At 55.9% G+C, this 19,305-nt stretch overlaps 2 protein-coding genes and 1 long non-coding RNA gene across 4 annotated transcripts in view; 1 reads left to right on the forward strand and 2 right to left on the reverse strand.

The window, feature by feature from the left end:
• Positions 1-1,367: 1,367 nt before the first annotated feature.
• Positions 1,368-9,716, reverse strand: TMEM214 (transmembrane protein 214). The gene is made up of 17 exons (XM_037066755.1): positions 9,510-9,716; positions 8,388-8,587; positions 7,663-7,813; positions 7,254-7,388; positions 6,931-7,013; positions 6,379-6,484; positions 6,186-6,267; positions 5,807-5,908; positions 5,293-5,434; positions 4,752-4,843; positions 4,437-4,485; positions 4,129-4,242; positions 3,788-3,905; positions 3,078-3,174; positions 2,782-2,938; positions 2,497-2,636; positions 1,368-2,292 (listed from the first exon to the last, which is right to left on the reverse strand). The coding sequence occupies exons 1-17, from the start codon at positions 9,652-9,654 to the stop codon at positions 2,166-2,168; spliced, it is 2,040 nt and encodes a 679-aa protein (XP_036922650.1). The 5' UTR covers positions 9,655-9,716; the 3' UTR covers positions 1,368-2,165.
• Positions 9,717-9,776: 60 nt separating this feature from the next.
• Positions 9,777-12,553, forward strand: LOC119001360 (uncharacterized). Its single transcript, XR_005069552.1, has 2 exons — positions 9,777-9,952; positions 11,881-12,553. It is a non-coding gene; the product is annotated as an uncharacterized LOC119001360 (long non-coding RNA).
• A 667-nt stretch (positions 12,554-13,220) lies between these two features.
• The window catches only part of MAPRE3 (microtubule associated protein RP/EB family member 3), a 44,733-nt gene continuing 38,648 nt past the window's right edge, over positions 13,221-19,305 (reverse strand). The window contains exons 2-7 of one of the 2 annotated variants that reach the window (XM_037066756.1): positions 17,646-17,773; positions 16,879-17,024; positions 16,074-16,275; positions 14,647-14,801; positions 14,367-14,519; positions 13,221-14,111 (exon numbers count right to left, since the gene is read on the reverse strand). In XM_037066756.1, the coding sequence (XP_036922651.1) occupies positions 14,043-14,111; positions 14,367-14,519; positions 14,647-14,801; positions 16,074-16,275; positions 16,879-17,024; positions 17,646-17,766 (846 nt within the window). In that variant the 5' untranslated portion in view covers positions 17,767-17,773 and the 3' untranslated portion in view covers positions 13,221-14,042. The remainder of the gene's footprint in view (positions 14,112-14,366; positions 14,520-14,646; positions 14,802-16,073; positions 16,276-16,878; positions 17,025-17,645; positions 17,774-19,305) is intronic. The other variant, XM_037066757.1, reaches the window with a different exon arrangement.

Below are 19,305 nucleotides of genomic sequence, written 5' to 3' on the forward strand. Positions count from 1 at the left end.
AGTGTCAGTTTACTTGTTCTTCCTGTAACACCAACAGTCATTGTCTATCTGTCAGCACCAGAGTGTGTTCCACTAGTCCACACTAGTTCAACTCGCTGGCTCAGTTTGGATTCCCATTTGTTGACAGTTCTGCAAAAATGAAACATCTGGATGTCTGGTTGAGCCTTCATGGCCAGCAGGTGCAGCGTTGGACGCCACCTCCTCTGGCAGAGGAAAATTCTGGGCAATTCCAATATTGGGCCAAGCAACTGCATCTATTAAACAAAGCCAATTCAGTTGTCCAGTGTCCTTGTCAGAGGCTGTAGGGACCTCAGTTAACCTAAGTTGAAGGGAAATGTTGCGCCCTGGGATCGCATGCCAGAAATCAAGTGAACCCAAGGTACAGCACACACCTTAAACCCAATGAAGCACTTCTAAGTGGCATTCTCTGAATTGCTGGACTGAAAACTCAGCCACACAGCCTTACCTGACTCGATGTCGTTGGATAGTGTCATCCCTTTCTTTTGCTGTTGCCAACCCAGGATCATACCAGCCCCCTTTTCTACTTGCCTTGAATGTAGGCCAGTTCCAAAGCTTTGCAACTCCTGATAATCAACCCCATTTGTTTCTCCCATCCAAGTACTAACCAGGCCTGACCCGTCTCAGCTTCTAGGACCCCACTTGTTTCTGACTGGCAAGGAAGGAGTGGGGGAATGGAACATGTCCTGGGACCCTGAGACAGTCCCGTCTCACGACCCTAGGCCCTTTTCCTTTGCCAGGCAGTCTCTGGTTTCTGTGAAAAAGGGTCATGGCTGCCACTAGGACAGCAGAGCCCTGCCCACGCGGGCCACTTAATTCTCAAGGGGTAACATCTGAACGAGGAAAGGGAACAAAAATGAGTGGGCAGTGCACCTCAATTGCTTGTACTTTGAAACATGAGATGGAAACTGAAAGCCCGTGCAGTTTGACATAGTCTCAAGTCAAAAATTAAAAAGGAATTTGGTGATTAACCCTTGATCCTGAGCTCTTATGTTCTAAATCTTTCACTCACTGCTTTATAAAATAAACCAATTACTAGTCCTAGCAAGGAAGAAGATACCCCAATTACTGGCCAAGAATTCCCCTAGGAGCCTCTTCCCTGCTGTTCCCAGCATAAAATACTTCAGCTGTCCAGGCAAATCACAATTGGGACATGAATCACAGATAAAGCTGGGGGAGCAGGAAGGGAAGTGTCTAGAACACCAACAGGCCCAAGTTTAGAACAAAAAGTGTGGGCTTTCCTGGCCAGCTCAATTACTGCCAGTGGCTACAATGCCTAGTGGGGCAGGGGGCACATTTTCTTCTGTCCACAACTATGGGGATTCCTGTGTGAGGATTCAGAGGACAACTAGGAAGCAAATCTGTCCTTTATTCTACCTAGTAGGCACATCCAGGAGCCAGATGCCAAATCCTGTCTCAACAGGCTGCCGGAAGGTTCCCGGGGCACGAGGCACATAACTAACTGGGCTCTGCTCTCCAGACAGGTGGTAAGGTAGGCAGTAGAGAGAACAAGAATCTGGAGGCAGAGGACCCCAGCACTGACCCCACACCCCAGAGATGGTGAGGAAGTAGGGTCACGATGGAGGGGGCAGTAAGGGCCTCGAAGGGCCCGAGTTGGATGTTTTGAGGTGACGGGGCTTTCTGCCCAGGCCCCCGAGTCCAGGCTGTATGCAGAGGTGGAGCTGTCGTGCCCCGCTGCGGTGCTGTCTTCTTCTGGAAGTCCCTTTCCTCTCCCTGCTGTGGTGAGAGTATGAGAGCAGAAATGATTCATGGGGAGATCGCAGAAGCTGCTTGCTGGAGTCCCGCCTTTGGGGATGAGCCGTTTAGGGCTTCAGGAATGAGACAGAATGCAGGAGACAAGAGAGGAGGCTAGAGAGACTGCCAGCCCAAGGGCAGAGGCTGGGAGCTATCCATGTGCAAAAGGCCAGAGAAGTGTTCATTGGAATTCGGGGGTTGGAGGCTGAGATACCCCCAGGTTCAGTCACCCCTAAAGATGGAAGAACTGGCCCAGAGGCAACTGACCACTTGGCTAGAAGACAGAATTCAGGCACCAAGTGAAAAAGACCTCAAGCAGAATGCCTCCCTCTGCCTCTGGCAGTCTCAGATGGCCCATCTCAGACAGAGCCCAGTGGACAAGGAGGAAGGGCCTATTGCTGGGATATTGTGGCAAGTGCCCAGTCCAAGAAAGCCACTGTGATGTCCTGTAGGCAGAGCCAGGTCCAGTGGGCAGCCTCGCAGAGTTGTGTCTTCACGCAGTCCCAGGTCACCTCACCTCTGGGAAGAAAGCAGAACACAGGTTGGGAGGGGGAAGTAGTGGTGTGCAGCTGCGTCACGTCACGAGGCTGCCGCTCAGCCCTACGACTGTCTACCAGCGTGGCCAAGGGATGGGCAGGTGGCAGGGCAGAGTGAGAGACTGAGGAGAAGCCTGGAAAAAGGGCCCGGGGCCGCCATGCTGTGGGAACCCTGGACGAGTCTCACCTGCAGGCCTCGCGGCAGCGCTGCTGGGCCTGGGCCAGGGCCTCCAGTAGCACGTGCCACAGGGGCAGCAGCGCGTGGTGGTAAAGAAGCAGGAGCAGCTCCCTCAGAGAATGGAGCAGCTGGGTCAGGACATCGGGGAGCTGGAGCACGGAGAACAAAGGGGGTTGGGGTGCCCGGGGAATGCATCCTGGCCCCGAGGACCCAGTCCATGTAGGGTTGCACCTTCCCAAGAACTCAGCTCCCGGGGAGACCAGCCCTTCTCTGACCTCCCTGCCTCTGGCTTACGCTCTGGGAAAGGCTGGCGAGGCTGTCACTGAAGCAGGCACAGCGGGCATAAAGGAAGCTGACTGTGGCGTTGATGTGGGTCCAGGCCTGCTGCAAGCTGGACCTCACCGTGGTCAGCAGGTGAGAGCCAGAGGCCGGCAACGTCACCTCTAGCCAGCTGTAGGAGACCGGGGAGAGGAGGGCTGAGCTTCCTCAGGCAGTGCAGCTCCCCCCAAAGACTGTCAATGCTCTCACACTCCGAAATCCCAATCCCTCTCTGTCCCCTCTGCCCCCTCCCCTCCCTGGGAGGTGCTCACCTGTAGCCTTGCAGGCTGTAGGCATAGATCTTGGCCCATGCTTGTTGGCCAGCAGGCAAGAAACAGGATGACTGAAGCAAGTGGCCGGAGAGGGAGGCTGGGTAAAGGGGGCCTCTGGTGAGCTGGGAAGTGGGGGAGTGGGTGGGGACTGGGCAGACAGACACTATAGGCTCCAGAGCAGGCCCAGTGAGGGACTGGACAGACCACGGCGTGTTCACGTCGCTTCAGAGCACACTGGAAGAGGGGGTGCAGGCCCGGGGTGGGGGGCTGAGCCCACCTCCTGCTGGGCCCAGTGAGCAGGAGCGGTGCAGCCAGGTGGAGCCCTGGACTTAGGCATCAGAAAGCCTCCTGTTTGGCATCTGCCTTTCCACTTACCAGCTGTAATCTTAAAACTAACTAACAAATCTTTCTGCACCTCAATTTCCTCAAGAGTTAAAAAGAAGACAACACCTACAGACTCCCCCCACAGACTGTCAATGCTCTCACACTCCGAAATCCCAATCCTTAAATGAGGCCATAAACATGTGAACATTTCTATCCTGCAAAGCACTTGTCCTGAAGTGGTGACGTCACAGCTGTGGACACAAGTATCTGAGAAGTGTTTGTTCTACAGCATTAGGGCAAAGCTGTGTGTCGGGGGACAGAGATGCTACACCCAGCTCTACGCCCCACCTCCATGCTGCCTCCCTTGCCCGATAATCCCTGCTTACATTGGAAAGAACCGTGGGACTGGAAGTCGTGGCACAGGAAACCTACGACAAAGATCAGCACCAACAGGAGCAACCGTGTCCAGGGCAGCCGGAAGCCCTGAGCCTGCTGCAGCAGAGCCTAGGAGGGGGGCAGAAGCAGTGGTCAGAGGGAGGGGGCAGGTCTTGCCTCCTAGGCAGGCCTCAAGTAGGACACCCAGGGCGAGGGACCAGGCCTCACATTACCCCAGAGGCAGAGGGGGCTCCAAGGACAGGTGGGGCAGGAATGCGATACGGGCCCAGCCTAGCATGTGCCAAGACAGAGACGCGAACAGTGCGTGGGGTGGGGAGAGCCATGCCGACACCTTGCAAGCGGCGGCACAAGGGATGACATCCCGGTGATGGCAGCTGCCCTTCCTCAGCAGCTCCTGGTTGGTGAGGCCGAAGGACTGAATGGTTTCTTGCAGAGAGGTCTGCGCCTATAGGGTAAGACACATCTCAGTTGGGAGCCTAAGATTTGGCCCATGAGGGAGCCCTGAGCCCCCACTGTGCTTCACTTCCCAAGTCAAACGTACTAACAGAGTGCTTTCTCAGTGAAGGGGGGACTGTGGCCAGGGGTACGAACCCAGAACCCAGATGAGGCTCAGCCTGCCATGTCCTTCCAGCTCCTCACCTTCTTGGGAATCCGCTCCCAGGACCTGAGCAAATGCTCCAGCAGCAAGCTGTGGGGAAAGCACAACCCCTTCCAATCAGGGGGCCTACTTGGCCCCTCCCACCCTCCGCCAGGCCCCCAACTGCTTCAGGCTGAAAGACTGCACCCCCACCCCAGCAGGCGAACAGCTTCCTAGAGGCCACGCAGCAATGTTCCCCTCAACCTGAGAGGCAAGAGCCTGAGCAACAGTCACTAATGTCCCCCTTCTGCTTCTAGGACAGAGACAGGCTGGGAGGGGTGACCCTAAGGCTTTTCTAAAATGACCCCCCCACCTGCCTGGATTGTGACAGATGCTTAGGGTACAGCTGCCTCCAGACACTAGCGCTGAGGGGGTCCACCTTCAGGCACTCAGTCAGGCTGCTCAGGAGCTGCAGAGGAGACAGGAGCAGGGGAGACAGACTGCTGGGCCTGGCGCTGGTCGGGGGAGCGTGCCAAGAAGCAACGCCCTGCTCCTGAGTGAGACCATGCAGGCAACACGCCCACTTGAACGGGCAGAAGGGTGGAGAAGTCATTCCCACAGCCCAGGAATCTCAGAGGCCGTAGAGGGGGAGGCTGGGGCCCTGAGCTAGATTTCGAGCTCTAAGATCACTCGTCTGCAAGAGGGAAGACATGAGACACCAGCCAGATGGGAAAGTGCTGTCCCTTCAGCTCTGTTCTTCCAAGGGTAGAACATGGCGGAGTGGGGCAGGAGGCTGTCGGGAGCGAGCTGAGGGGTGTTCAGGAAACCGGTCCTTGAAGGCTGGGCCTTTGTCAGCAGACAGGGACCTCTGCAGCTGACCCCTAGAAGGGAAAAAGGAGCCTCCTGCCATTTCCTCACCTCTTTCTTCATTGCTGGAGGGCAGTTAGGAGTGGCTCTGGACAGGAAGGAGGGGAAGTAGATGTGCAGGGTGGATTCCGGCTTTGCCCCAAATGCCAGCACCTTCAGTCGGGGGTAGAGCTGACACAGCTGCTCCTGCAGGCTGGGGCAGGGTGGAGAGGAGAGCTGGGCTTAGGCTCTAAATGGAGTTTTGCGCTCCGCCCCCTTTGCCTGCCTCAGAGTCCACACCCTGCCCGAGGAGGGGTGTCTATCGACCTTGTAAGGGCTCTGAATTTTGTTAGATTCAGAGACTCCCTGGAAAATCTATTTGAAGTCATGGACCCTCTCCCCAGGAGAATGCCCACATGCCAATCACACTCAAGGGTCTATATAGTTTCAGAGGATTTACTGATTCCTTGAACATGCAGGCTGAGATTCTTAGATTTAGGGTGGCTGAAGAAGAGACAGGAATACACTGCCTGCTTCTAACCCCAGGCTGGGACCCTTCACAGCACGTGTGTCCAGGGCGGCTCACCTGGGTGTCAGGGAATTGTTGGGCATATAGGCAAAGTCCAGGAGTGGGAAGAAGTCCTTGGGGCCAACCATGCCAAAGCCCTTGGTGAGATTGGGGTGCATCCTGCGTGGGAAGAAACAGGTTAGTTGGGGACCCCCCCACCCAGGCCATGAGCTCAGCTAAGATCAACACCTAGGAAAAAAGGACATGAACGTTATCTCACCCCTTCACCGCGCCCTCTCCTTCCTCCCGCACCACCACATTCTGAGCTGGGAGGAACTGGTCCTGACTTTCTTCACTTCTGTGAAGACCAGGATCCCAGCATCCCAGCACCCCATTTTACTGAAACACCCACTTGGAGACACCTGGCCCCTCCCCTTGGCGTCCCCCAACAACTCACAGGAGCAGCCGATCCAGGTATGCGATGGCGAAGGGGGACAGGGACTTGATGCCCAGCACAGGCAGCATGATCCCCAGCCACACTGTGGAGACAAAGTTCAGGGTGGAACCTCCGGCACAGACCCACTGAAGGCATTAAAGAGGCGCTTCCCGGCTCCAGGCCCATCCCTCTCCATTCCTGGTTGCCTTGTTACCTCTCAGTCCCTCGGTGAGGTTGGCAAAGCCTGCTTGCCCCAGGGCCCACATGATGGTCAGGCACTTCGTTGGTCGGTTCTGGTGGGACCTCAGCAGTTCCAGGAACTGAGGAGACCAGCGGGAGAGGCAGGCTGGGATACAGCAAAGCATCGGGGGCACCCCCAAAGCCAGGCAGGAAGAGAGCTGTCGACTGGGAGAGGAGGACAGGCCGAGGGGTGGTGGGGCACCGGGGCAGCGTGGTGCAATCATTCAGGGTATGGGCGCTGGCAACAGACTGCGGCCCTCACCCATGCTTGCCACTTACTAGTGGACTGACTCTAGCAAAGTTACTGAACCCCTTTGAGGCTCAATCTTCTCTTCTATCAAATGAGAGTAACAGCAGTACCTGCCTCATACATACACAAAATATATGGTAAGTGCTAAAAGTATCAGCTGTTATGGCTGGTCTTATAGGGTCTTCGGCTAGCCCTCGATGGGACCCAGCAGTGTACCTGCCCAGCACCCCCAGTCCTAGCCGTCTGGTGTCCCCACCACCACCACCCTGAGCTCACCTTGCCCAGGTTCATGGTGGCAATCTTGGGCTTGTCTTGCAGAACGGCCTGGATACAGATTCGGTAACCATGTAATGACTCCCCTGGAGAGATGCATGTTCTTAGGCCCACACACAGGAACAGGCTCCCAAACCTGAAACCTTCCTGCTGGCAGCTGTAAGCCCCGAACTCAGGCCAGCAAGTCCTAACTTCCTCCTCCCTTTCCCAAAGTGCCAGGATTAGCATGCTTCTCTCCTGGAAACAACAACCCAGCCACTCTTGAAGCAGGAAAAAGGGAACAGGCCCCCAAATGGGGCTGGGCTACCCCTTGTGGGCCCTTTTACCTGGCGTCTTATCCAGCTCTTGCAGCATGGTGAACAGACAGTGGTCAAAAAAGAACTCAAGAGACCCCGCTGCCTTTGTCAGCAGTCCTCGGATGATCCCACGCAGCTCCCGGCTCACCAGGCTGTAGGGATAATCTAGGGCGACAGGCCTCCACGTGAGCACCGGGAACAGAAGCCTCTGCCCTCTGAGCACACTGGGGTGCACCCTGAAAATGGGAGTACAGGCAGAGGTCCCAGCTTCCTCCCTACCCCAATAAGGCCTGGGAACTTTCACAACCATGATGATTTGGGAATAGCTCCACCCATGTAAGTCAGGGCACTGGGGTCTGTTACAAAGTAATGTGCTTACACTAGCCATTTCAGGATTTTCTGGAACTTGTCTGAGCTTGAGGGAGTTGAGAGAACTAACCGTGAGTGTGCTGGCTTAGTGTGGGTTCACTTGGAGGTGCTTGGAGCTTGTAGTTGAGATAGCTGGCCAGGTCCTTCAGCCACACGGACGGGTTCCCAGAGAACACACTCTGGCTCTTGTCTAGTTCCTTCTGTAGAGCTGCCACGTCCAGCTGCCAGGGACACAGGCCGCCCACGGTCAGTCATGGGTGAGTTGTGAATGCAGGAAAATTGGGCAGAGGTGGGAAAATGGTTGAACTAGGCGGTGGTCGGAAGAACAAAGGGTGTCTGCTTTTAAACATAAGTATGTGGAAGGCCACAATTTTGCTGTATCCAGGCCTTTAGAAAGTTTAAGACAGCTGGAATTGCTAATCTCAAGGCCCAGGACTCTTGGGCCCCTCACATGTTCAAGGGGAAAAACAAAGGACAAGATGCACCAAGAAAGATCACTGCTTCCATGGGGCGAGGAACCACAGACAGTTTCTCTAACCTCTTCCTGGTATCTCTGAGTTTCAAGGCTTTCTGCTCACTAATCGACATTTCCCTACAAACTTTTGACTTCCTTTTTATCCTAAGAGCAAATATTCTAATTCTAAGCCTTGGGATTTCCACTCTTCCCTGAATGCCTCCTCTCAACCAACAGCGTCCCAAATCCCACAGGTCCCTCAGCTGTCCGTCCCCCTCTGCTCCCTTCATCCTCCTCTAGCCTCCAGCCCTCCTTCCCCACTAAGGTCTAGGCACACTCACAGCTTTCAGGGCCTCCTCCAGGCTACGGAAGTGGCCCTGCTTCTGGTTTTGGTTGGTGAGGTTTGGCACCTTCTTAGTCTGCTTTTTGTTCCCAGGTTTCTTAGGCTCCACAGCAGGGGGTGGAACCTGCTCCTTATTCTGCTTCTTCGAGATTTTCTCAAAGCCCCTCTCATAAAGGGTGCTTGTCGTCTGGATGGGAGCTGGCAATAGGCAGAGAAAGGGGGGGCCATCCTTGAGTCAGGAGGACCTCACCGGAAGAGTGGTCCCTTCTCCCACACTGTCACCTAATTCAGCTCCATGGAGGAGCGGCCTCAAAGCCCCTCCTTGCTGTACTGCTTAGGGAGCAGGCCAGAGAGCCCTTCTGGTTGCTTCTTTCAGTCAAACAGCTCCTGAGTTTCACAGAGATGTGAGGGGCCATTGTTAGGACATCAAAGTATGAGGGCACTAGCAGAGAGGGTTGGAGGCAGAGGGCTGGCTTCTCTGTGGGTGGTTACTAGTCTGGGAGGTCAGGGTTTTTCAGTATTGGTTCCTCCCCAGGTCCTTGGTTCGGACATGACAACTCCGTAACCAACAAGTGGCAAACTTTCTCCACTCCTCCGGGAGACTTTGAGGAAACAGGGGCCACTTAGAATAAGGCACGGCCGGGTGTCTAGCGTGTGCAGTGGGTCATTTCCCCCGGGCTGGGCCTCCTGGCCGTCCGCCCCTCGCCCCACCTGCTGGTTACTTAAGGGGGGCCGCCCGCGACAATGAACCAGAATGCCTCTTCCCAGCGCTCGGCCACCTGCCCGGGGAGGCCAGGCAAAGGCCAGTGGCAGCTGGTAGGGTGTGTGCCGTAAGCTGGGTGTCCGAGGACCGGCACCCTCGTCCCTTCTGACAGGTGGTCCTGGGCAAGGCATCTAACTTCGCCGGGCCTCAGTTTACTCATCTGCGAAGCCCGGAAGGCAACACCCTCGCGCTGTCTACCATGTGTGAGGCTCCCGAGAAACAAAGCAAGGGGAGCCGCTCGCTGAACCCGGAGGCGCCGGCCGGCGGGGAGGTCGCGCCGGGAGGAGCCGGGGTGTCCAGCTGCCCGGTACGCCCCAGCAGGGGCGGGCCCGGGCGGCGGGCCGGGTGGGTACTCACGGGTCAGGTCGTACTTCCACACTCCGTTCGCCTCCCCGAGCGCCCGGCGGTCCACTCCGCCGCCTCGCCCACTGCTGCCAGCCCCGGGCCGTCGCCCCTTCTTCACCACCTCCCAACGCCCCCAACCCGCCGCCTTGGCAGCCATGGCTCAGACCCTCCCGCCACTGGCGGGCACCTCCCTGGGCTTTCCGGTCAGTGCGGACTCGCCACGCTTTGCCACGTCTCCTCGCGGAGCCTCGCGGGGCGTGACGGCACCTGCAAGGCAGCCTGGGACTTGTAGTCTTTTTGTTTTTGCCGGGTTGTGTATTTTTAGCGAGGGGTGGGGCGGGGAGCTCCGGGCTCCTTTGCAGCAGAAAACATCCAGGCAAAGCTGTTGAGTCGGGAGGCTGATATATTCAGCAGAATGTTCTGCAGCAGCTACTGTGTGAAGGCCGCTGCATCAGGTGACTTGGAAATTTAACTGTTGCGGTTTGCCCTTTTCAGAGTGCCAGAAGAAGGGTGGAATGGACATAGTTCTTTCCACCTCCAGGAAGAGTTTGTAGATTAAATGCTTCCTTCCTTCTAGGAAAGTGTTTGTTTTCTATTGCTAGTGATTAAACTTTGAGGTTAATGGGCTTTAAAAATCTACGGTGAAGGAACAAGGAAGAGGGTGGAACTGCAGAGAAGAGGCAGTTTTGGGAGGGTGGAGAGTAGAGAGTCCTGACAGAAGGCAGAAAAAAGTCTGGGACAGCAGGGCTGGTTTCCCCTTCCAGGCAGAGGGAAAGAAATGGCTCTGGCTCCCACTGCAGTCGATCCCAAGTCCCAACAGCCGAAGACCCGAGAAACCTCTCAAACGGGTTCCTGTGCAGACATTCACTACCCCTGGAGGGCCTCCTGCCTGCTCCTAGTGTCATGTAAGACCACAAAACCTGAAGCATCCCAGCTAGGGCGAGGCAGCCGGTCAAATGAAAGTACCTTGTCCCAATTAAGGAGATGTGCCGCTTTGTGGGACACTCCTACGTTTGAGGATGAGATTTATACCTGCCATACTGAGGTGCAAGGCGGGCCAGGCCTCACAGTGAGATATAAGAGAGGCCAAACTCCTCTAAGATGGACAGCTGAGGGAGTGGCAGATTCCTTAGGAAGGAGATGAGAGAAGCTTCCTAAAGGAGATGGCGTTTGAGATGGGTCCTGAGGAATCGGAGAATTTCCATGGATTGGGGATCAGGACAGATGGAGGGAACAGGCCAGTTGTATGGATTTATAGATTTAAGCAAAGCCCTGGAGGTGGGACCATGCAGGGCAAGGCAGGGAAATGGGAAATGGTTTAGGTGACAGTGCTGAATGGGATTTTGGAAAGGGGCCTTGACAGCCAAATTTGGACTTTATCCTTCACCCTGGTGAGGCAGCTTAGTAAGAAGCTGGGAAAATTCCTTGGCAAGTGAAATAGGAAAACTGAGACAGATCGCTAAAAACAAAAACAAAGACAAAACTGGCCGAGCAATTTATAGACTGGTACAGAGGGTCACCAGGGAGGACGGCACCCTGGTAGGGGGCAAAACTGAGGAACCAAGGACCTCACCCCAGCGTAACCCCTCCTCCCCTGACCTCCCTCCTAGAGATCACATCTAGGTCCCGGTGGCATGGGGTTGGCCAAGGTTGGCCAAAAAGTTCATTTAGTTTTTTTTTGTATGATGGCTCTAGTAGCTCTTAATTGTCTTTAACTTCATTCAGGACAATGTTTTATTATTATTATTATTATTTTTAAAGATTTTATTTATTTATCTTAGAGAGGAAGGGAAGGAGAGAGAGAGAGCGAGAGAGAGAAATATCAATGTATGGTTGCCTCTCGTTTGTCCCCTGCCGGGAACCGGTAACCTGGAACTGGCCTGCAACCCAGGCATGTGCCCTAACTGGGAATCGAACCGCGATCGTGTGGTTCGCAGGCCCGCGCTCAAGCCACTGAGCTACACCAGCCAGGGCCAGGACAATGTTTTAGATTGTATTGTGACAGCTGTCATATCAGTGTGCATTTAAAAATCAAAACTGGTGAATTTTTGTGCAGCCATTTTAATATTGAAGATGGAAGAAAATATGCAACGTTTTTGGCCTCTTATCCTTTATTATTTTAAGAAAGGTAAAAATGCAACTGAAATGCAACACAAGACTTGTGCAGTGTATGGAAAAGGTGCTGTGACTGATCAAACATGTCACAAGCAGTTTGTGAAGTTTCTTGGTACTATTGACATTTTAGTCAAATAATTCTTTGCTGTGGGGCTGTCCATGCATTGCAAGTTGTTTAGCAGCACCCCTGGCCTCTACCCACTTGAAGCCAACAGCAGGAGATAGCTGACATATGGTGAAAATGAAAAATATGTCTTTTAATTTCCAGAAGAAACTAAACGATCTTTTGGGTCAACCCAATATTTCAGCTCAGGCCCAGAAAAGCAGACCAGCAATGCCACCAGCTGCGCTGAATAGGGACACCCTGCCCTGACCCAGACCACCCTGAGGCAGGCCAGGACCCCGAGAGAGGACACACCTGGAGAACTGATGATACGTACCCTGAAGATGAACATTGGGCAATGCTGAACAACTACCTTGTCCTTTTACAGTACTGCCTGGGATAATGGAGGAAAAGCCATTTAAAATTACGGGGATTAAAATATCATAAAGATCAATAAAAATAGGCAAGAAACTTGTTGGAGAAAGAGAGAGAGAAAATATGACCAGAAGTATATGTATGTGGTGGTAGGAGTCAAAGGAGAAGTGAAGGAGGGAGGGGCGGTTGCTTATTTGAGGCTTCTACCTGGAGCCTTAGGGAAATGGAGGTGGTCTGGAAGGAGGGTCATGGAGTGGGGCTGCAGAAGAAACAGCCCCAGCTGCACCTCAGGATGGTGAGGAAACAGCCACCAGGACTAGCCTGAACCTGGAGGAACATTCTGGAGGTGCCACCTCTGTGGTCGTTGTGGACGAGTAAACCAGGAGTCAGGAGGTGTGGATTCTCGTCCAGGTTTTTACCACCTTGAGTGAGTTATGTCACCCATGGGCCCCAGTTTTTCCTCGGAAAGGAGGGCGCTGGGCTACTGCCAGCACTCTGCGTGAGCAGGCCTGGCATCCACGTTCATTCTGTGCCCTCAGGTCTTGCTGGGCTTCCGGGACCTCGGTCATTACAGCCCTCTGCAGGGGCACACATCAGGGATGTAGGGCTGTGTGGCCTCTTGAAGGGCATCTACATCCTGGTTTCGAGACCTCGTTCTACAGAAGGAACCACACGGGCTCTATTGTCCTTCTGGGCTTCGGGGCTCAGGGCTGCTTACTCTTTCTGACCCACTCAGCTTCTGTCAGATGAGCCCTCGTCTCCAGCTGGATCACTGTTGTGCAGTGTGTGAGCTTTGGCAAGGGGTGGGGACAACCTGCAGTCGCACCGATGTACATGAGATGCAACAGGGACACCTCCTGGCCAAGCCACCCTGTTCCCCGCCAGTCGCTTCACTGGACTGTCTGTCATCACAGCCATGGCCCCAAACCTTGTTCCTCCTCAGGGATGGGGGGTGAGGCATCCATGTCTTCCCTTGGAGCCCTGGCACCAGTGTTGGGAGATGGGGACCAGGTCAGGGAGGGTGGCGGTGGCACTGTGCTCTGCGGCCGTGGCTTTGGAGAGGGAGCGCGCACTCAAGAGGAGCAGAGCATGAGGACCCATGCTGGCTCAGCTAAGGGAGACATGGCAGGAACTTTTACCACACGAGTTTATTTAAATAAAAGTGAACACATAGGCAGGCTGGGTGGCCCAAGGGGGCAGGGGTAGGGGGCCGGTGGATGGGAGGCGGACGCACAGAAGGGTCTGAGGGAGTCTGTGTGGCATGAATGGGCTGCGGAGGGGTGGCTGGGGGCCTCAGGGCAGTGCTGGCCTTTGGGGCTGGGGAAGGGGTGGTTGGGGGGGTGACTGGTGCCAGGAGGTCATGTTCATCCCTTGCATGCTCCCCTCCCGCTCCCTGACCACTGGGGCCTTGGCACCCCCACCTCAGTCCCCTGATCCCTCTCCTGACATCAGCCTTCCCCTCAGCTACTGGGGAGTCAAAAGACAAAATAAATAAGAATCAGTGAGTCCTGCCATGGCCCTGCAACAGGGGAGGGGAGCCAAGCCAACACACTGCCCCGGAGCCCGTGCTGTGAGCCCTGGGAAAAGAACAGGTAAAGTGCAAGGAAAATCCAGTAAGTAAAAATATACCAATGACTTTGTCAAATATACAGCTGCTGGCTGTCAGGGGAGCGGGCGGCTGGCTGGGGCAGGTGGCAGAAGCACCCTGGGAAGTGTTGGCTGACACAGCATAGAGACAACGGAAATAAATAGGGGTGGGGAGTGGGCAGGTGTCCCACCCACTGGGCCAGGGCCTCTGCCTGCCCACCTGCCCCATCCCCTCAAGCCCCGATGCCTGACTCCCCAATGCTGCGGCACTGACACAAAGCACCCGGCCGACCGGCTGTAAGGGAAGGATTATAATGTGGGAGAGGGGAGGGGGGGCGTGTAGTCGGCCAGGGCTAGGGCCACCCTCAGTACTCGTCCTGGTCGTCTTGTTGGTGTTCCTCAATCTCATCGTCCTCGGGGGGTGCAAATCCTTCCTGGAGGTGGGAAGGGAGGGGAGATGATCAGGCAGGCAGGCCAGGCCCAGTATGTGGGCTTGCATAGGGAAGCTGGGAGCAAGGGCCCAGGTTCTAGTCCTACTTTCCCTGCTAGTGCTCTCTGTAACTTGGGCTTGTGACTTCAGCTCACTCTCCTCATGTGTCCATGCTCTCCAGGCTCCTAGTCTTAGGGCTGGTTGGGCTGGAGGCCGGCTCAGTGGGCCCAGGACAGGAGCAGGTGAAGGCAGAGCTCACCTCAGTGGCGTAGAGAATGCTGATGATGCCCGAGATGACAGGGCTGTTCTCACTTTCGTGTTCCTGGCAGATGAGCTCGATGTCCCGAAGTTTGCTGAAGTAGAAGTCACGCTCCTTCTCCAGCCCATCCACCGTCAGCTTCAAGTCCAATAGCTGCTTGGGGCAAAGAGGGTGTTCAAGCCAGAGCTCCCCTCCCCAGGCTCCCCTTCGTGTCCTGACACCCCAGGGGCCTGGCTGTTGAGGCAGGGTTGTCTCAGCTCCCCTGGCCCACCCCCCTCACCTGCTGGTTGAGTTCGAGAATTTGGGCATCGGTCTCATGGCCGCCATTTCGGGCTGATGGGGGATTCTTCCGGAGGATGCAGGGTGGGGCCACGTTGCTCAGTCGGCCAGAGGTCTGCATGTTTTTGGGGCCTGTAGGGGACGTCCTCTGTGGAACTGCCCAGGGGAGAAAATTCGGAGGGGCCCATGTGAGCCCGTGGCTCAGGTGGCAGGGGACAGCCTGGTGTGACGAGTGCAGGGGCAGGCCTCTCCAAAAGGCAGGCACGCATGCCCTCCCCTCCTCTCCCACTTGGGGGTATCTACATCTAGGCCTCAAGCCACAGCCACACTTGACACCACAGCAGCTGGGCAGCCCTGCGGCAAGCCTGGGGACAGCAGGGACTGCAGGGAGGACACAAGGTGTGAGGTGTGGGGAGGGAGGAGAGCGGCCTAAGGGAGACATGAAGGGAAGTGGGGTGGGGAACTTGGGGATGGGGGCTGGGAGGGTTGGGGCCTCTTGGACACTGACCGCTGAAGCCTGAGGGACAACAGCTGGGGCTTGACACTGGCTCTTGCTGGGTCTTCCCTGACAGATGCCCCAGCCCAAAGCCACCCACAGGGGCGATGTCAGACTGTCAGGACTGGAGGAACAAAGGAAACCCGCCCCTGCCCCTGTCCCTCTGGGGCTCCCGGCCTCAGGATGGGCTCTGTGCCCTCTGTCGGGCTGACCCAGGGAACAGCATGCTGTGGCCACTTGTCCTCCGGACAGCTCCGAGACAGAGCAGGCTCCTTCCAGTGCAAAGCAAGCAGGTGAGAGGGGGCTGGGCGGCGGGGTGGCAGCGCAAACAGGAGGGCTCTGCTATGACGGGTTCAGATGCGGGCAGGGACACTCCTCTCCCAGTCTCTCCAACCCCCGCCCCCCAAAGGCCCTATCACTGCATTCCCTTCTCCCCTAGAACCCATGTTTTCAGAGACTCGTCTCCTGAGGACTTGGGGCTGTGGGCCTTTGGAACGGGGGAAGTTGCAAACACGCATGGCAAGTTCCAGTCCCCAGGGGTCCAGTGGGCAGGGGGCAAGAAGGATGCGAAGTGCTGGCACCAGGCCCTTGGCCTGGATGGGCCTGGACAGAGGAACCGTACCACAGATGATGGTGCTGCCCCATCATCTTGAAGCAAACATGTTAGCTCATGTTACAGAGGGAAGTGCCCTAGGCCCCCCACTGCCAGCTGCTACCTTGGCTGGTGCCAGTGGCTCCCCATTTGGAGCCCTCTCCTCCCTACTGTGACTCCCCCAGGTCTAAGGGGGCAGCAGGCGGCGTCATCTGAACTCCGTGATAACAGTCTCCTCTAGGCTGGCAGGGCCGGGCCGGGGGGCCCAGGAGGCACTCCTGGCTGCAGAGCCCTGCCGGCCCGGCCCCCCATACTCCCTCCCCCGGCTCGGGCACGTTACCTGCTGTGCCAATGAGTTTCTTGGATTTGTTGAAGATCTGATCACCTGGGTTAGGAGGTGGCGCTACGTCCTGGCCCTGCCGCGCCAGCAGAGGGTTGTATTCCTTTCCATCATAGTTTGCGTCAAAGAATTTCTTAAACCACTGAATAAACTCAAAATTATCTTGGAATTTTCCTTTCACTAATTTCTCTACGGGAATGATCTGAAATAGACCAAGCAGAGAACTTCAGCTGCCTGAGGCCGGAGGGCTGCCTTCCTCTGCGAGAGAGGCCGCTGCTCTCCGACAGACAGCCCCCGGGCCACTGGCTTCTCCACCTGGCCGCCCTCCCGTTGGCACGGAACGGATGGGGAGGCTGCAGGTCCCCGCCTGGGATCCAGAGACAGCCCTCCTCCAGGCGAGGAGAAACTGTGGGGAGGAGTCCCTTGGTGCTGCCGCCTCCAGGTGGGGTGGGGGCGGCTGGAACCAAGGGCCTGGGGCCATCGAGGCAGTAGAGCGAGCAAGAGACTTTTCCTGGGCCCTGGAGAAGGAACTTGGTGGGAGCAGTATACCAAGCCTCAGCTGCTGGGATGGATGGGGTCTAGAGAGGAGGAGGGGGCAGGAATGTCATCAGGATGGGATGTGAAGTATAGGGTTTTCCACTGTGCCTCCAGCTGGGAGAACATTCCCTCTGGAGAGTTGGGGGGTGGGGTGGAGAGAGGCATGAGAGCTGGTCGACCCTAGCAGCCCCTTTTGCCCCGCCGGTGGGCCATCTTCTTCCCCAGGGTCACACAGCTCCTCGGGGCCCCTGGGAGCACAGGCACCTACTTTGTCAACACCCATCTTCTTGAAAGCTGCTTGCAGCACCTTGAAGTTGTGGATGTATTCATGTTCCAGCTTGGCCTGGAACTTCACCTTCCTCAAGTGCACGCAGCCGGGAAAGAGCATGTCCATGAACTGGCAGTAGGCTGCCCCTGTGGGGAAGCGAGGCTGATTGAGGGTCCGGGCCGCTCCCCCGCTGAGGCCGCTTGCCTTCCCTTCATTCAGGCCCTCTTCTGGCTTACTCCCCCAGACCACCCCTTCTCCTCTTTTCTCTCCTTGTCCTGGGTCTGGGGCCAGTCCTACATACAGGACAGACACAGCCAGAATCCCCACAGCGTTCCAAGAGCAAGGGCAACTACTGTTTACTGACGCAACTGCTCTGCACCACAGCAAACGTAATGTAATCTAACAGCAATCCTAGGGAGATGGGCGATATCGCCCCCCTTTTACAGGCGGGAAGACTGGGGCCTGGTGAGGTGCAGTGCCTCGCCCAGGACTGCGCCTCAAGAAGAGCTGAGACTCGGACTCAGAGTGGCTAGAGGAGCCTCGTGCTGTTAACCTCTGGCTTCACTGCCTGTCCCCCGGCCCTGGCCCTCCTGCAGCCCTTCCCTGTGTCTCCACTGCTCTTCCCAGTCCGCGGAGACCCTGATTAGGTTAGGGCTCTGCGGCTCTCCTCCTCAATTCTAGTCACAAGTGACATTCTCCACTGTGGCTCCCGCCTTCCCTCCTCCTCCCTGCAGCAGGGCCCACTTCCCCCACTGCCAGCCTCCTACCGGAACAGAGCTGCTCTATCTTGGTGTAGTTGAGGTGCAGGGAGTCGTTGACCCATGCAAGCATATCATGGCGACTCAGATTCTCACTGGTCACGGATGTGGAGTACACATTGACGGCCATACCCCAGCTGCAGAGAAAGGAGAACAGCAAGGTCAGCACCGGGGGACTCGTGCTGGGCTTTAGCTGTAAGGAGAGCAGGAGCCAGGTGACCCCTGGGGAAATGAGAGGCGTCTCCCTGCAGAGAGCCCTGCGGTTTCCCTCCTGCAGAGGGACACACATCTTCATTCTTTAAACATTTGGTGACTGTCTCCTAGATGCCAGGGTGTGCTAAGAACAATTGCAACAGAATCAAGTGAAGTGGCCTCCACCTTCAAGGAGTGCACAGACAGGCAAACCCCCACAGCAGGGCACATACGAAGTTCAAGGATGGCACAAAAAAGGGGGTGATCGCTTCTGAATGGCAGGGTCGGTAAAGGCTTCCAAGTGGACATGTTGGAGCAGGAGTTTTCCAAACACACAAAGGGACGGGGTACAAGGGCACAGCAGGCCCCACGAACCAGCAGGAACAAAGGCTTATTCCAGGGCCGAGAGTTATTCCACAGGGCTGGGAAGCAGGTTCTGTGTTGGGATGGGGCACAGTGAAGTCGGCAGGGAGGGTCTCAATGGGCTTTGTTTGCTGTGAGGCGGAGTTTGGGCTCTCTGTTTAGACAACAGGGAGCCATTAGAGGTGTTTACGCAGGTGTGTCCGGCCAGATCTGTGTTTTAGCAAGCCCGACTTCAGATCCCATATCTCTGGGTCTGCTAGCTGACCCAGGGGCACCTAGTTTCTGCTTGTCCAGAATCTTCCCTTAAAACATACTTCTGCTGCTGTATTCAGTAACCCTGCGACTGTCACTACCAGTCACCCAGTCACCATGTTGGACACCCATGGGGTTATCCAAGAGTAGAGAGCCTACTCTTCCTTATCCTGGTATCTAATCAAGTCCTACAACTCTGCCTTCCCAATAGGCCCTGCCTCTCCTGCTGGCTTGGGGCTATGCAGACATCCTCTCCGGCCAAGGTCATGGAGACCCCCATTAGGCCTTCCAGATTCCCACCTCCCCCAGCCCTTCCTGCCACTACTGCAGTCAGCAGCTCTCTAAAAGCAGCCCTGGCCTCATCCCCCCTCAGCTTAAAGCCCTGCAATCAGAAGTCACGCATGAGACACCCGCTGGCCCGGTCTGCCTCGCAGACTTGAACCCATTCACACTTACAGCATTGGAAACATTTTTGAATCAGTACCCAATATTTTAAAGTTGGGTTGTTTTACACAAACAATTTGGGATTTCCGGCCGCTTTTGGCAATCCTGGACCTATGCTCCCTGCACAGCAACCTATTTTGGACCCGAGCGGAGGGAGGCACCCACTCTGGCTAACAGGTGGGAGCCCCTCCCCCAATCTCCCAGCAAAGGCCAAGTGTCAGCACTGTTTGTCACTGACATGCACTGTTAGGGGAAGAGGGGAGTCTTTCTTGTAACCAGACTTTATCAGAAATGGACACACAGAACACAGACCGAAAGGACTGTGTACTTGATAACTGTGATGGTGTGCAGTTCTGGAGTGAAGACTGTTTCTTGAGGTTTACAATGCAGGGTGTCCCAGAAGGGACAACACACACCC

This window comes from Sturnira hondurensis, unplaced genomic scaffold (assembly GCF_014824575.4).
Source record: "Sturnira hondurensis isolate 20B ecotype Veracruz unplaced genomic scaffold, ASM1482457v3 Scaffold0016663, whole genome shotgun sequence".
NCBI lineage: Eukaryota > Metazoa > Chordata > Mammalia > Chiroptera > Phyllostomidae > Sturnira > Sturnira hondurensis.